We start from the raw sequence: 15368 nt of genomic DNA, 5'->3' as shown, positions 1-15368 counted from the left end.
AATGGAGATGTTGCTGCTGTTGAAATCGTTTCAGTACTTGAAGTTGTAGCTTCTGAGGTAATGGTGGATGGAGAAATAGTTGTAGTGTCTGAAATAGGTGTGGTGGAAGAAAACGTTGCAGTCGGAGATGTGAATGGTGTTGTTGACAATGGAGAAGTTGCTCCTGCTGTTGAGACAGATTCAGTACTCGAAGTTGTCGATTCTGAGGTAATTGTGGATGGTGAAACAGTTGTAGTGTCTGACATAGGTGTTGTGGAAGAAAACGTTGTAGTAGGAGATGTGAATGGTGTTGTTGACAATGGAGATGTCGCTCCTGATGTTGCCACCGTTAGTGTACTGGAAGTTGTTGCAGTCGCTGATGTAAATGGTGTTGTTGATAGTGGAGAAGTTGCTGCTGTTGAGACAGTTTCAGTGCTTAAAGTTGTCGATTCTGAGGTAATGGTGGATGGAGAAATAGTTGTAGTGTCTGCCGTAGGTGTTGTCGAAGAAAACGGTGATGTTGGTGATGTGAATAATGTTGTTGACAATGGAGATGTTGTGGCTGTTGAAATCGTTTCAATACTTGAAGTTGTTGCTTCTGAGGTAACGGTGGATGTGGAAATCGTTGCAGTGTCTGCCGGAGTTGTTGTCGAAGAAAACGGCGCTGTTGGTGATGTCATTGATGTTGTTGACAATGGAGAAGTTGCACCTGATGTTGACATCGTTTCTATATTGGAAGTTCTTGCAGTCGCTGATGTAAATGGTGTTGATGACAATGGAGAAGTTGTTGCTGCTGTTGAGACAGATTCAGTGCTTGAAGTTGTCGATTCTGAGGTAATGGTGGATGGAGAAATAGTTGTAGTGTCTGAAATAGTTGTTGTCGAAGAAAACGGTGATGTTGGTGATATGAATGATGTTGTTGACAATGGAGATGTTGCTGCTGTTGAAATCGTTTCAGTACTTGAAGTTGTAGCTTCTGAGGTAATGGTGGATGGAGAAATAGTTGTAGTGTCTGAAATAGGTGTGGTGGAAGAAAACGTTGCAGTCGGAGATGTGAATGGTGTTGTTGACAATGGAGACGTTGTTGCTGTTGTTGAGACAGATTCAGTGCTCGAAGTTGTCACTTCTGAGGTAATTGTGGATGGTGAAACAGTTGTAGTGTCTGACATAGGTGTTGTGGAAGAAAACGTTATAGTAGGAGATGTGAATGGTGTTGTTGACAATGGAGATGTCGCTCCTGATGTTACCACCGTTAGTGTACTGGAAGTTGTTGCAGTCGCTGATGTAAATGGTGTTGTTGATAGTGGAGAAGTTGCTGCTGTTGAGACATTTTCAGTGCTTGAAGTTGTCGATTCTGAGGTAATGGTGGATGGAGAAATAGTTGTAGTGTCTGAAATAGGTGTGGTGGAAGACAACAGTGATGTTGGTGATGTGAATAATGATGTTGTTGACAATGGAGATGTTGCGGCTGTTGAAATCGTTTCAGTATTTGAAGTTGTTGCTTCTGAGGTAACGGTGGATGTGGAAATCGTTGCAGTGTCTGCCGTAGGTGTTGTCGAAGAAAACGGCTCTGTGGGTGATGTTGTCGACATTGGAGATGTCGCTCCTGATGTTGCCACCGTTAGTATACTGGAAGTTATTGAAGTCGCTGATGTAAATGCTGTTGATGACATTGGAGAAGTTGCTGCTGCTGTTGAGACAGATTCAGTGCTCGAAGTTGTCGATTCTGAGGTAATGGTGGATGGAGAAATAATTGTAGTGTCTGAAATAGCTGTTGTCGAAGAAAACCGTGATGTTGGTGATGTGAATGATGTTGTTGACAATGGAGATGTTGCGGCTGTTGAAATCGTTTCAATACTTGAAGTTGTTGCTTCTGAGGTAATGGTGGATGTGGAAATCGTTGCAGTGTCTGCCGTAGGTGTTGTCGAAGAAAACGGCGCTGTTGGTGATATCATTGATGTTGTTGACAATGGAGAAGTTGCACCTGATGTTGACATTGTTTCTATATTGGAAGTTCTTGCAGTCGCTGATGTAAATGGTGTTGATGACAATGGAGAAGTTGTTGCTGCTGTTGAGACAGATTCAGTGCTTGAAGTTGTCGATTCTGAGGTAATGGTGGATGGAGAAATAGTTGTAGTGTCTGCCGTAGGTGTTGTTGAAGACAACGGTGATGTTGGTGATATGAATGATGTTGTTGACAATGGAGATGTTGCTGCTGTTGAAATCGTTTCAGTACTTGAAGTTGTAGCTTCTGAGGTAATGGTGGATGGAGAAATAGTTGTAGTGTCTGAAATAGGTGTGGTGGAAGAAAACGTTGCAGTCGGAGATGTGAATGGTGTTGTTGACAATGGAGACGTTGTTGCTGTTGTTGAGACAGATTCAGTGCTCGAAGTTGTCGATTCTGAGGTAATTGTGGATGGTGAAACAGTTGTAGTGTCTGACATAGGTGTTGTGGAAGAAAACGTTGTAGTAGGAGATGTGAATGGTGTTGTTGACAATGGAGATGTCGCTCCTGATGTTGCCACCGTTAGTGTACTTGAAGTTGTTGCAGTCGCTGATGTAAATGGTGTTGTTGATAGTGGAGAAGTTGCTGCTGTTGAGACAGTTTCAGTGCTTGAAGTTGTCGATTCTGAGGTAATGGTGGATGGAGAAATAGTTGTAGTGTCTGCCGTAGGTGTTGTCGAAGAAAACGGTGATGTTGATGATGTGAATAATGTTGTTGACAATGGAGATGTTGCGGCTGTTGAAATCGTTTCAATACTTGAAGTTGTTGCTTCTGAGGTAATGGTGGATGTGGAAATCGTTGCAGTGTCTGCCGTAGGTGTTGTCGAAGAAAACGGCGCTGTTGGTGATGTTGTCGACAATGGAGATGTCGCTCCTGATGTTGGCACCGTTAGTATACTGGAAGTTGTTGAAGTCGCTGATGTAAATGGTGTTGATGACGTTGGAGAAGTTGCTGCTGCTGTTGAGACAGATTCAGTGCTGGAAGTTGTCGATTCTGAGGTAATGGTGGATGGAGAAATAGTTGTAGTGTCTGCCGTAGGTGTTGTTGAAGACAACGGTGATGTTGGTGATATGAATGATGTTGTTGAGAATGGAGATGTTGCTGCTGTTGAAATCGTTTCAGTACTTGAAGTTGTAGCATCTGAGGTAATGGTGGATGGAGAAATAGTTGTAGTGTCTGAAATAGGTGTGGTGGAAGAAAACGTTGCAGTCGGAGATGTGAATGGTGTTGTTGACAATGGAGATGTCGCTCCTGATGTTGCCACCGTTAGTGTACTGGAAGTTGTTGCAGTCGCTGATGTAAATGGTGTTGTTGATAGTGGTGAAGTTGCTGCTGTTGAGACAGTTTCAGTGCTTGAAGTTGTCGATTCTGAGGTAATGGTGGATGGAGAAATAGTTGTAGTGTCTGAAATAGGTGTGGTGGAAGACAACAGTGATGTTGGTGATGTGAATGATGTTGTTGATAATGGAGATGTTGCGGCTGTTGAAATCGTTTCAGTATTTGAAGTTGTTGCTTCTGAGGTAACGGTGGATGTGGAAATCGTTGCAGTGTCTGCCGTAGGTGTTGTCGAAGAAAACGGCGCTGTTGGTGATGTCATTGATGTTGTTGACAATGGAGAAGTTGCACCTGATGTTGACATCGTTTCTATAGTTCTTGCAGTCGCTGATGTAAATGGTGTTGATGACGTTGGAGAAGTTGCTGCTGCTGTTGAGACAGATTCAGTGCTTGAAGTTGTCGATTCTGAGGTAATGGTGGATGGAGAAATAGTTGTAGTGTCTGAAATAGGTGTGGTGGAAGAAAACGTTGCAGTCGGAGATGTGAATGGTGTTGTTGACAATGGAGACGTTGTTGCTGTTGTTGAGACAGATTCAGTGCTCGAAGTTGTCGATTCTGAGGTAATTGTGGATGGTGAAACAGTTGTAGTGTCTGACATAGGTGTTGTGGAAGAAAACGTTGTAGTAGGAGATGTAAATGGTGTTGTTGACAATGGAGATGTTGCTGCTGTTGAAATCGTTTCAGTACTTGAAGTTGTAGCTTCTGAGGTAATGGTGGATGGAGAAATAGTTGTAGTGTCTGAAATAGGTGTGGTGGAAGAAAACGTTGCAGTCGGTGATGTGAATGGTGTTGTTGACAATGGAGACGTTGTTGCTGTTGTTGAGACAGATTCAGTGCTCGAAGTTGTCGATTCTGAGGTAATTGTGGATGGTGAAACAGTTGTAGTGTCTGACATAGGTGTTGTGGAAGAAAACGTTGTAGTAGGAGATGTAAATGGTGTTGTTGACAATGGAGATGTTGCTGCTGTTGAAATCGTTTCAGTACTTGAAGTTGTAGCTTCTGAGGTAATGGTGGATGGAGAAATAGTTGTAGTGTCTGAAATAGGTGTGGTGGAAGAAAACGTTGCAGTCGGAGATGTGAATGGTGTTGTTGACAATGGAGACGTTGTTGCTGTTGTTGAGACAGATTCAGTGCTCGAAGTTGTCGATTCTGAGGTAATTGTGGATGGTGAAACAGTTGTAGTGTCTGACATAGGTGTTGTGGAAGAAAACGTTGTAGTAGGAGATGTGAATGGTGTTGTTGACAATGGAGATGTCGCTCCTGATGTTGCCACCGTTAGTGTACTGGAAGTTGTTGCAGTCGCTGATGTAAATGGTGTTGTTGATAGTGGAGAAGTTGCTGCTGTTGAGACAGTTTCAGTGCTTGAAGTTGTCGATTCTGAGGTAATGGTGGATGGAGAAATAGTTGTAGTGTCTGCCGTAGGTGTTGTCGAAGAAAACGGTGATGTTGGTGATGTGAATAATGTTGTTGACAATGGAGATGTTGCAGCTGTTGAAATCGTTTCAATACTTGAAGTTGTTGCTTCTGAGGTAATGGTGGATGTGGAAATCGTTGCAGTGTCTGCCGTAGGTGTTGTCGAAGAAAACGGCGCTGTTGGTGATGTTGTCGACAATGGAGATGTCGCTCCTGATGTTGGCACCGTTAGTATACTGGAAGTTGTTGAAGTCGCTGATGTAAATGGTGTTGATGACATTGGAGAAGTTGCTGCTGCTGTTGAGACAGATTCAGTGCTGGAAGTTGTCGATTCTGAGGTAATGGTGGATGGAGAAATAATTGTAGTGTCTGAAATAGCTGTTGTCGAAGAAAATCGTGATGTTGGTGATGTGATTAATGTTGTTGACAATGGAGAAGTTGCACCTGATGTTGACATCGTTTCTATATTGGAAGTTCTTGCAGTCGCTGATGTAAATGGTGTTGATGACAATGGAGAAGTTGTTGCTGCTGTTGAGACAGATTCAGTGCTTGAAGTTGTCGATTCTGAGGTAATGGTGGATGGAGAAATAGTTGTAGTGTCTGCCGTAGGTGTTGTTGAAGACAACGGTAATGTTGGTGATATGAATGATGTTGTTGAGAATGGAGATGTTGCTGCTGTTGAAATCGTTTCAGTACTTGAAGTTGTAGCATCTGAGGTAATGGTGGATGGAGAAATAGTTGTAGTGTCTGAAATAGGTGTGGTGGAAGAAAACGTTGCAGTCGGAGATGTGAATGGTGTTGTTGACAATGGAGATGTCGCTCCTGATGTTGCCACCGTTAGTGTACTGGAAGTTGTTGCAGTCGCTGATGTAAATGGTGTTGTTAATAGTGGAGAAGTTGCTGCTGTTGAGACAGTTTCAGTGCTTGAAGTTGTCGATTCTGAGGTAATGGTGGATGGAGAAATAGTTGTAGTGTCTGAAATAGGTGTGGTGGAAGACAACAGTGATGTTGGTGATGTGAATGATGTTGTTGACAATGGAGATGTTGCGGCTGTTGAAATCGTTTCAGTATTTGAAGTTGTTGCTTCTGAGGTAACGGTGGATGTGGAAATCGTTGCAGTGTCTGCCGTAGGTGTTGTCGAAGAAAACGGCGCTGTTGGTGATGTCATTGATGTTGCTGACAATGGAGAAGTTGCACCTGATGTTGACATCGTTTCTATAGTTCTTGCAGTCGCTGATGTAAATGGTGTTGATGACGTTGGAGAAGTTGCTGCTGCTGTTGAGACAGATTCAGTGCTTGAAGTTGTCGATTCTGAGGTAATGGTGGATGGAGAAATAGTTGTAGTGTCTGAAATAGTTGTTGTTGAAGACAACGGTGATGTTGGTGATATGAATGATGTTGTTGACAATGGAGATGTTGCTGCTGTTGAAATCGTTTCAGTACTTGAAGTTGTAGCTTCTGAGGTAATGGTGGATGGAGAAATAGTTGTAGTGTCTGAAATAGGTGTGGTGGAAGAAAACGTTGCAGTCGGAGATGTGAATGGTGTTGTTGACAATGGAGACGTTGTTGCTGTTGTTGAGACAGATTCAGTGCTCGAAGTTGTCGATTCTGAGGTAATTGTGGATGGTGAAACAGTTGTAGTGTCTGACATAGGTGTTGTGGAAGAAAACGTTGTAGTAGGAGATGTGAATGGTGTTGTTGACAATGGAGATGTCGCTCCTGATGTTGCCACCGTTAGTGTACTGGAAGTTGTTGCAGTCGCTGATGTAAATGGTGTTGTTGATAGTGGAGAAGTTGCTGCTGTTGAGACAGTTTCAGTGCTTGAAGTTGTCGATTCTGAGGTAATGGTGGATGGAGAAATAGTTGTAGTGTCTGAAATAGGTGTGGTGGAAGACAACAGTGATGTTGGTGATGTGAATGATGTTGTTGACAATGGAGATGTTGCGGCTGTTGAAATCGTTTCAGTATTTGAAGTTGTTGCTTCTGAGGTAACGGTGGATGTGGAAATCGTTGCAGTGTCTGCCGTAGGTGTTGTCAAAGAAAACGGCGCTGTTGGTGATGTCATTGATGTTGTTGACAATGGAGAAGTTGCACCTGATGTTGACATCGTTTCTATATTGGAAGTTCTTGCAGTCGCTGATGTAAATGGTGTTGATGACAATGGAGAAGTTGCTGCTGCTGTTGAGACAGATTCAGTGCTCGAAGTTGTCGATTCTGAGGTAATGGTGGATGGAGAAATAGTTGTAGTGTCTGAAATATCTGTTGTCGAAGACAACAGTGATGTTGGTGATGTGAATGATGTTGTTGACAATGGAGAAGTTGCACCTGATGTTGACATCGTTTCTATATTGGAAGTTCTTGCAGTCGCTGATGTAAATGGTGTTGATGACAATGGAGAAGTTGTTGCTGCTGTTGAGACAGATTCAGTGCTTGAAGTTGTCGATTCTGAGGTAATGGTGAATGTAGAAATAGTTGTAGTGTCTGAAATAGTTGTTGTTGAAGACAACGGTGATGTTGGTGATATGAATGATGTTGTTGACAATGGAGATGTTGCTGCTGTTGAAATCGTTTCAGTACTTGAAGTTGTAGCTTCTGAGGTAATGGTGGATGGAGAAATAGTTGTAGTGTCTGAAATAGGTGTGGTGGAAGAAAACGTTGCTGTCGGAGATGTGAATGGTGTTGTTGACAATGGAGATGTCGCTCCTGATGTTGCCACCGTTAGTGTACTGGAAGTTGTTGCAGTCGCTGATGTAAATGGTGTTGTTGATAGTGGAGAAGTTGCTGCTGTTGAGACAGTTTCAGTGCTTGAAGTTGTCGATTCTGAGGTAATGGTGGATGGAGAAATAGTTGTAGTGTCTGAAATAGGTGTGGTGGAAGACAACAGTGATGTTGGTGATGTGAATGATGTTGTTGACAATGGAGATGTTGCGGCTGTTGAAATCGTTTCAGTATTTGAAGTTGTTGCTTCTGAGGTAACGGTGGATGTGGAAATCGTTGCAGTGTCTGCCGTAGGTGTTGTCGACGAAAACGGCGCTGTTGGTGATGTCATTGATGTTGTTGACAATGGAGAAGTTGCACCTGATGTTGACATCGTTTCTATAGTTCTTGCAGTCGCTGATGTAAATGGTGTTGATGACGTTGGAGAAGTTGCTGCTGCTGTTGAGACAGATTCAGTGCTTGAAGTTGTCGATTCTGAGGTAATGGTGGATGGAGAAATAGTTGTAGTGTCTGAAATAGTTGTTGTTGAAGACAACGGTGATGTTGGTGATATGAATGATGTTGTTGACAATGGAGATGTTGCTGCTGTTGAAATCGTTTCAGTACTTGAAGTTGTAGCTTCTGAGGTAATGGTGGATGGAGAAATAGTTGTAGTGTCTGAAATAGGTGTGGTGGAAGAAAACGTTGCAGTCGGAGATGTGAATGGTGTTGTTGACAATGGAGACGTTGTTGCTGTTGTTGAGACAGATTCAGTGCTCGAAGTTGTCGATTCTGAGGTAATTGTGGATGGTGAAACAGTTGTAGTGTCTGACATAGGTGTTGTGGAAGAAAACGTTGTAGTAGGAGATGTGAATGGTGTTGTTGACAATGGAGATGTCGCTCCTGATGTTGCCACCGTTAGTGTACTGGAAGTTGTTGCAGTCACTGATGTAAATGGTGTTGTTGATAGTGGAGAAGTTGCTGCTGTTGAGACAGTTTCAGTGCTTGAAGTTGTCGATTGTGAGGTAATGGTGGATGGAGAAATAGTTGTAGTGTCTGAAATAGGTGTGGTGGAAGACAACAGTGATGTTGGTGATGTGAATGATGTTGTTGACAATGGAGATGTTGCGGCTGTTGAAATCGTTTCAGTATTTGAAGTTGTTGCTTCTGAGGTAACGGTGGATGTGGAAATCGTTGCAGTGTCTGCCGTAGGTGTTGTCAAAGAAAACGGCGCTGTTGGTGATGTCATTGATGTTGTTGACAATGGAGAAGTTGCACCTGATGTTGACATCGTTTCTATATTGGAAGTTCTTGCAGTCGCTGATGTAAATGGTGTTGATAACAATGGAGAAGTTGCTGCTGCTGTTGAGACAGATTCAGTGCTCGAAGTTGTCGATTCTGAGGTAATGGTGGATGGAGAAATAGTTGTAGTGTCTGAAATATCTGTTGTCGAAGACAACAGTGATGTTGGTGATGTGAATGATGTTGTTGACAATGGAGAAGTTGCACCTGATGTTGACATCGTTTCTATATTGGAAGTTCTTGCAGTCGCTGATGTAAATGGTGTTGATGACAATGGAGAAGTTGTTGCTGCTGTTGAGACAGATTCAGTGCTTGAAGTTGTCGATTCTGAGGTAATGGTGAATGTAGAAATAGTTGTAGTGTCTGAAATAGTTGTTGTTGAAGACAACGGTGATGTTGGTGATATGAATGATGTTGTTGACAATGGAGATGTTGCTGCTGTTGAAATCGTTTCAGTACTTGAAGTTGTAGCTTCTGAGGTAATGGTGGATGGAGAAATAGTTGTAGTGTCTGAAATAGGTGTGGTGGAAGAAAACGTTGCTGTCGGAGATGTGAATGGTGTTGTTGACAATGGAGATGTCGCTCCTGATGTTGCCACCGTTAGTGTACTGGAAGTTGTTGCAGTCGCTGATGTAAATGGTGTTGTTGATAGTGGAGAAGTTGCTGCTGTTGAGACAGTTTCAGTGCTTGAAGTTGTCGATTCTGAGGTAATGGTGGATGGAGAAATAGTTGTAGTGTCTGAAATAGGTGTGGTGGAAGACAACAGTGATGTTGGTGATGTGAATGATGTTGTTGACAATGGAGATGTTGCGGCTGTTGAAATCGTTTCAGTATTTGAAGTTGTTGCTTCTGAGGTAACGGTGGATGTGGAAATCGTTGCAGTGTCTGCCGTAGGTGTTGTCGAAGAAAACGGCGCTGTTGGTGATGTCATTGATGTTGTTGACAATGGAGAAGTTGCACCTAATGTTGACATCGTTTCTATAGTTCTTGCAGTCGCTGATGTAAATGGTGTTGATGACGTTGGAGAAGTTGCTGCTGCTGTTGAGACAGATTCAGTGCTTGAAGTTGTCGATTCTGAGGTAATGGTGGATGGAGAAATAGTTGTAGTGTCTGAAATAGTTGTTGTTGAAGACAACGGTGATGTTGGTGATATGAATGATGTTGTTGACAATGGAGATGTTGCTGCTGTTGAAATCGTTTCAGTACTTGAAGTTGTAGCTTCTGAGGTAATGGTGGATGGAGAAATAGTTGTAGTGTCTGAAATAGGTGTGGTGGAAGAAAACGTTGCAGTCGGAGATGTGAATGGTGTTGTTGACAATGGAGAAGTTGCACCTGATGTTGACATCGTTTCTATATTGGAAGTTCTTGCAGTCGCTGATGTAAATGGTGTTGATGACGTTGGAGAAGTTGCTGCTGCTGTTGAGACAGATTCAGTGCTCGAAGATGTCGATTCTGAGGTAATGGTGGATGGAGAAATAGTTGTAGTGTCTGAAATAGTTGTTGTTGAAGACAACGGTGATGTTGGTGATATGAATGATGTTGTTGACAATGGAGATGTTGCTGCTGTTGAAATCGTTTCAGTACTTGAAGTTGTAGCTTCTGAGGTAATGGTGGATGGAGAAATAGTTGTAGTGTCTGAAATAGGTGTGGTGGAAGAAAACGTTGCAGTCGGAGATGTGAATGGTGTTGTTGACAATGGAGAAGTTGCACCTGATGTTGACATCGTTTCTATATTGGAAGTTCTTGCAGTCGCTGATGTAAATGGTGTTGATGACGTTCGAGAAGTTGCTGCTGTTGTTGAGACAGATTCAGTGCTCGAAGTTGTCGATTCTGAGGTAATGGTGGATGGAGAAATAGTTGTAGTGTCTGAAATAGTTGTTGTTGAAGACAACGGTGATGTTGGTGATATGAATGATGTTGTTGACAATGGAGATGTTGCTGCTGTTGAAATCGTTTCAGTACTTGAAGTTGTAGCTTCTGAGGTAATGGTGGATGGAGAAATAGTTGTAGTGTCTGAAATAGGTGTGGTGGAAGAAAACGTTGCAGTCGGAGATGTGAATGGTGTTGTTGACAATGGAGACGTTGTTGCTGTTGTTGAGACAGATTCAGTGCTCGAAGTTTTCGATTCTGAGGTAATTGTGGATGGTGAAACAGTTGTAGTGTCTGACATAGGTGTTGTGGAAGAAAACGTTGTAGTAGGAGATGTGAATGGTGTTGTTGACAATGGAGATGTCGCTCCTGATGTTGCCACCGTTAGTGTACTGGAAGTTGTTGCAGTCGCTGATGTAAATGGTGTTGTTGATAGTGGAGAAGTTGCTGCTGTTGAGACAGTTTCAGTGCTTGAAGTTGTCGATTGTGAGGTAATGGTGGATGGAGAAATAGTTGTAGTGTCTGAAATAGGTGTGGTGGAAGACAACAGTGATGTTGGTGATGTGAATGATGTTGTTGACAATGGAGATGTTGCGGCTGTTGAAATCGTTTCAGTATTTGAAGTTGTTGCTTCTGAGGTAACGGTGGATGTGGAAATCGTTGCAGTGTCTGCAGTAGGTGTTGTCAAAGAAAACGGCGCTGTTGGTGATGTCATTGATGTTGTTGACAATGGAGAAGTTGCACCTGATGTTGACATCGTTTCTATATTGGAAGTTCTTGCAGTCGCTGATGTAAATGGTGTTGATGACAATGGAGAAGTTGCTGCTGCTGTTGAGACAGATTCAGTGCTCGAAGTTGTCGATTCTGAGGTAATGGTGGATGGAGAAATAGTTGTAGTGTCTGAAATATCTGTTGTCGAAGACAACAGTGATGTTGGTGATGTGAATGATGTTGTTGACAATGGAGAAGTTGCACCTGATGTTGACATCGTTTCTATATTGGAAGTTCTTGCAGTCGCTGATGTAAATGGTGTTGATGACAATGGAGAAGTTGTTGCTGCTGTTGAGACAGATTCAGTGCTTGAAGTTGTCGATTCTGAGGTAATGGTGAATGTAGAAATAGTTGTAGTGTCTGAAATAGTTGTTGTTGAAGACAACGGTGATGTTGGTGATATGAATGATGTTGTTGACAATGGAGATGTTGCTGCTGTTGAAATCGTTTCAGTACTTGAAGTTGTAGCTTCTGAGGTAATGGTGGATGGAGAAATAGTTGTAGTGTCTGAAATAGGTGTGGTGGAAGAAAACGTTGCTGTCGGAGATGTGAATGGTGTTGTTGACAATGGAGATGTCGCTCCTGATGTTGCCACCGTTAGTGTACTGGAAGTTGTTGCAGTCGCTGATGTAAATGGTGTTGTTGATAGTGGAGAAGTTGCTGCTGTTGAGACAGTTTCAGTGCTTGAAGTTGTCGATTCTGAGGTAATGGTGGATGGAGAAATAGTTGTAGTGTCTGAAATAGGTGTGGTGGAAGACAACAGTGATGTTGGTGATGTGAATGATGTTGTTGACAATGGAGATGTTGCGGCTGTTGAAATCGTTTCAGTATTTGAAGTTGTTGCTTCTGAGGTAACGGTGGATGTGGAAATCGTTGCAGTGTCTGCCGTAGGTGTTGTCGAAGAAAACGGCGCTGTTGGTGATGTCATTGATGTTGTTGACAATGGAGAAGTTGCACCTGATGTTGACATCGTTTCTATAGTTCTTGCAGTCGCTGATGTAAATGGTGTTGATGACGTTGGAGAAGTTGCTGCTGCTGTTGAGACAGATTCAGTGCTTGAAGTTGTCGATTCTGAGGTAATGGTGGATGGAGAAATAGTTGTAGTGTCTGAAATAGTTGTTGTTGAAGACAACGGTGATGTTGGTGATATGAATGATGTTGTTGACAATGGAGATGTTGCTGCTGTTGAAATCGTTTCAGTACTTGAAGTTGTAGCTTCTGAGGTAATGGTGGATGGAGAAATAGTTGTAGTGTCTGAAATAGGTGTGGTGGAAGAAAACGTTGCAGTCGGAGATGTGAATGGTGTTGTTGACAATGGAGAAGTTGCACCTGATGTTGACATCGTTTCTATATTGGAAGTTCTTGCAGTCGCTGATGTAAATGGTGTTGATGACGTTGGAGAAGTTGCTGCTGCTGTTGAGACAGATTCAGTGCTCGAAGTTGTCGATTCTGAGGTAATGGTGGATGGAGAAATAGTTGTAGTGTCTGAAATAGTTGTTGTTGAAGACAACGGTGATGTTGGTGATATGAATGATGTTGTTGACAATGGAGATGTTGCTGCTGTTGAAATCGTTTCAGTACTTGAAGTTGTAGCTTCTGAGGTAATGGTGGATGGAGAAATAGTTGTAGTGTCTGAAATAGGTGTGGTGGAAGAAAACGTTGCAGTCGGAGATGTGAATGGTGTTGTTGACAATGGAGAAGTTGCACCTGATGTTGACATCGTTTCTATATTGGAAGTTCTTGCAGTCGCTGATGTAAATGGTGTTGATGACGTTGGAGAAGTTGCTGCTGTTGTTGAGACAGATTCAGTGCTCGAAGTTGTCGATTCTGAGGTAATGGTGGATGGAGAAATAGTTGTAGTGTCTGAAATATCTGTTGTCGAAGACAACAGTGATGTTGGTGATGTGAATGATGTTGTTGACAATGGAGAAGTTGCACCTGATGTTGACATCGTTTCTATATTGGAAGTTCTTGCAGTCGCTGATGTAAATGATGTTGATGACAATGGAGAAGTTGTTGCTGCTGTTGAGACAGATTCAGTGCTTGAAGTTGTCGATTCTGAGGTAATGGTGAATGTAGAAATAGTTGTAGTGTCTGAAATAGTTGTTGTTGAAGACAACGGTGATGTTGGTGATATGAATGATGTTGTTGACAATGGAGATGTTGCTGCTGTTGAAATCGTTTCAGTACTTGAAGTTGTAGCTTCTGAGGTAATGGTGGATGGAGAAATAGTTGTAGTGTCTGAAATAGGTGTGGTGGAAGAAAACGTTGCTGTCGGAGATGTGAATGGTGTTGTTGACAATGGAGATGTCGCTCCTGATGTTGCCACCGTTAGTGTACTGGAAGTTGTTGCAGTCGCTGATGTAAATGGTGTTGTTGATAGTGGAGAAGTTGCTGCTGTTGAGACAGTTTCAGTGCTTGAAGTTGTCGATTCTGAGGTAATGGTGGATGGAGAAATAGTTGTAGTGTCTGAAATAGGTGTGGTGGAAGACAACAGTGATGTTGGTGATGTGAATGATGTTGTTGACAATGGAGATGTTGCGGCTGTTGAAATCGTTTCAGTATTTGAAGTTGTTGCTTCTGAGGTAACGGTGGATGTGGAAATCGTTGCAGTGTCTGCCGTAGGTGTTGTCGAAGAAAACGGCGCTGTTGGTGATGTCATTGATGTTGTTGACAATGGAGAAGTTGCACCTGATGTTGACATCGTTTCTATAGTTCTTGCAGTCGCTGATGTAAATGGTGTTGATGACGTTGGAGAAGTTGCTGCTGCTGTTGAGACAGATTCAGTGCTTGAAGTTGTCGATTCTGAGGTAATGGTGGATGGAGAAATAGTTGTAGTGTCTGAAATAGTTGTTGTTGAAGACAACGGTGATGTTGGTGATATGAATGATGTTGTTGACAATGGAGATGTTGCTGCTGTTGAAATCGTTTCAGTACTTGAAGTTGTAGCTTCTGAGGTAATGGTGGATGGAGAAATAGTTGTAGTGTCTGAAATAGGTGTGGTGGAAGAAAACGTTGCAGTCGGAGATGTGAATGGTGTTGTTGACAATGGAGAAGTTGCACCTGATGTTGACATCGTTTCTATATTGGAAGTTCTTGCAGTCGCTGATGTAAATGGTGTTGATGACGTTGGAGAAGTTGCTGCTGCTGTTGAGACAGATTCAGTGCTCGAAGTTGTCGATTCTGAGGTAATGGTGGATGGAGAAATAGTTGTAGTGTCTGAAATAGTTGTTGTTGAAGACAACGGTGATGTTGGTGATATGAATGATGTTGTTGACAATGGAGATGTTGCTGCTGTTGAAATCGTTTCAGTACTTGAAGTTGTAGCTTCTGAGGTAATGGTGGATGGAGAAATAGTTGTAGTGTCTGAAATAGGTGTGGTGGAAGAAAACGTTGCAGTCGGAGATGTGAATGGTGTTGTTGACAATGGAGACGTTGTTGCTGTTGTTGAGACAGATTCAGTGCTCGAAGTTGTCGATTCTGAGGTAATTGTGGATGGTGAAACAGTTGTAGTGTCTGACATAGGTGTTGTGGAAGAAAACGTTGTAGTAGGAGATGTGAATGGTGTTGTTGACAATGGAGATGTCGCTCCTGATGTTGCCACCGTTAGTGTACTGGAAGTTGTTGCAGTCGCTGATGTAAATGGTGTTGTTGATAGTGGAGAAGTTGCTGCTGTTGAGACAGTTTCAGTGCTTGAAGTTGTCGATTCTGAGGTAATGGTGGATGGAGAAATAGTTGTAGTGTCTGAAATAGGTGTGGTGGAAGACAACAGTGATGTTGGTGATGTGAATGATGTTGTTGACAATGGAGATGTTGCGGCTGTTGAAATCGTTTCAGTATTTGAAGTTGTTGCTTCTGAGGTACCGGTGGATGTGGAAATCGTTGCAGTGTCTGCCGTAGGTGTTGTCAAAGAAAACGGCGCTGTTGGTGATGTCATTGATGTTGTTGACAATGGAGAAGTTGCACCTGATGTTGACATCGTTTCTATATTGGAAGT

At 42.6% G+C, this 15368-nt stretch overlaps 1 protein-coding gene across 1 annotated transcript in view; it reads right to left on the bottom strand.

The window, feature by feature from the left end:
• The window catches only part of LOC142929274 (uncharacterized), a 50467-nt gene that overhangs the window by 9155 nt on the left and 25944 nt on the right, over positions 1 to 15368 (bottom strand). Inside the window, exons 3-4 of the mRNA XM_076070181.1 lie at positions 11345 to 11789; positions 1995 to 2194 (exon numbers count right to left, since the gene is read on the bottom strand). Of these exons, the coding sequence (XP_075926296.1) occupies positions 1995 to 2194; positions 11345 to 11789 (645 nt within the window). The remainder of the gene's footprint in view (positions 1 to 1994; positions 2195 to 11344; positions 11790 to 15368) is intronic.

This window comes from Petromyzon marinus, chromosome 28, assembly GCF_048934315.1.
Source record: "Petromyzon marinus isolate PM22_M1 ecotype Great Lakes invasive population chromosome 28, UKy_Petmar_22M1.pri1.0, whole genome shotgun sequence".
Classification (NCBI taxonomy): Eukaryota; Metazoa; Chordata; class Hyperoartia; order Petromyzontiformes; family Petromyzontidae; genus Petromyzon; species Petromyzon marinus.
This window is presented reverse-complemented; position numbering and strand designations above follow the sequence as displayed.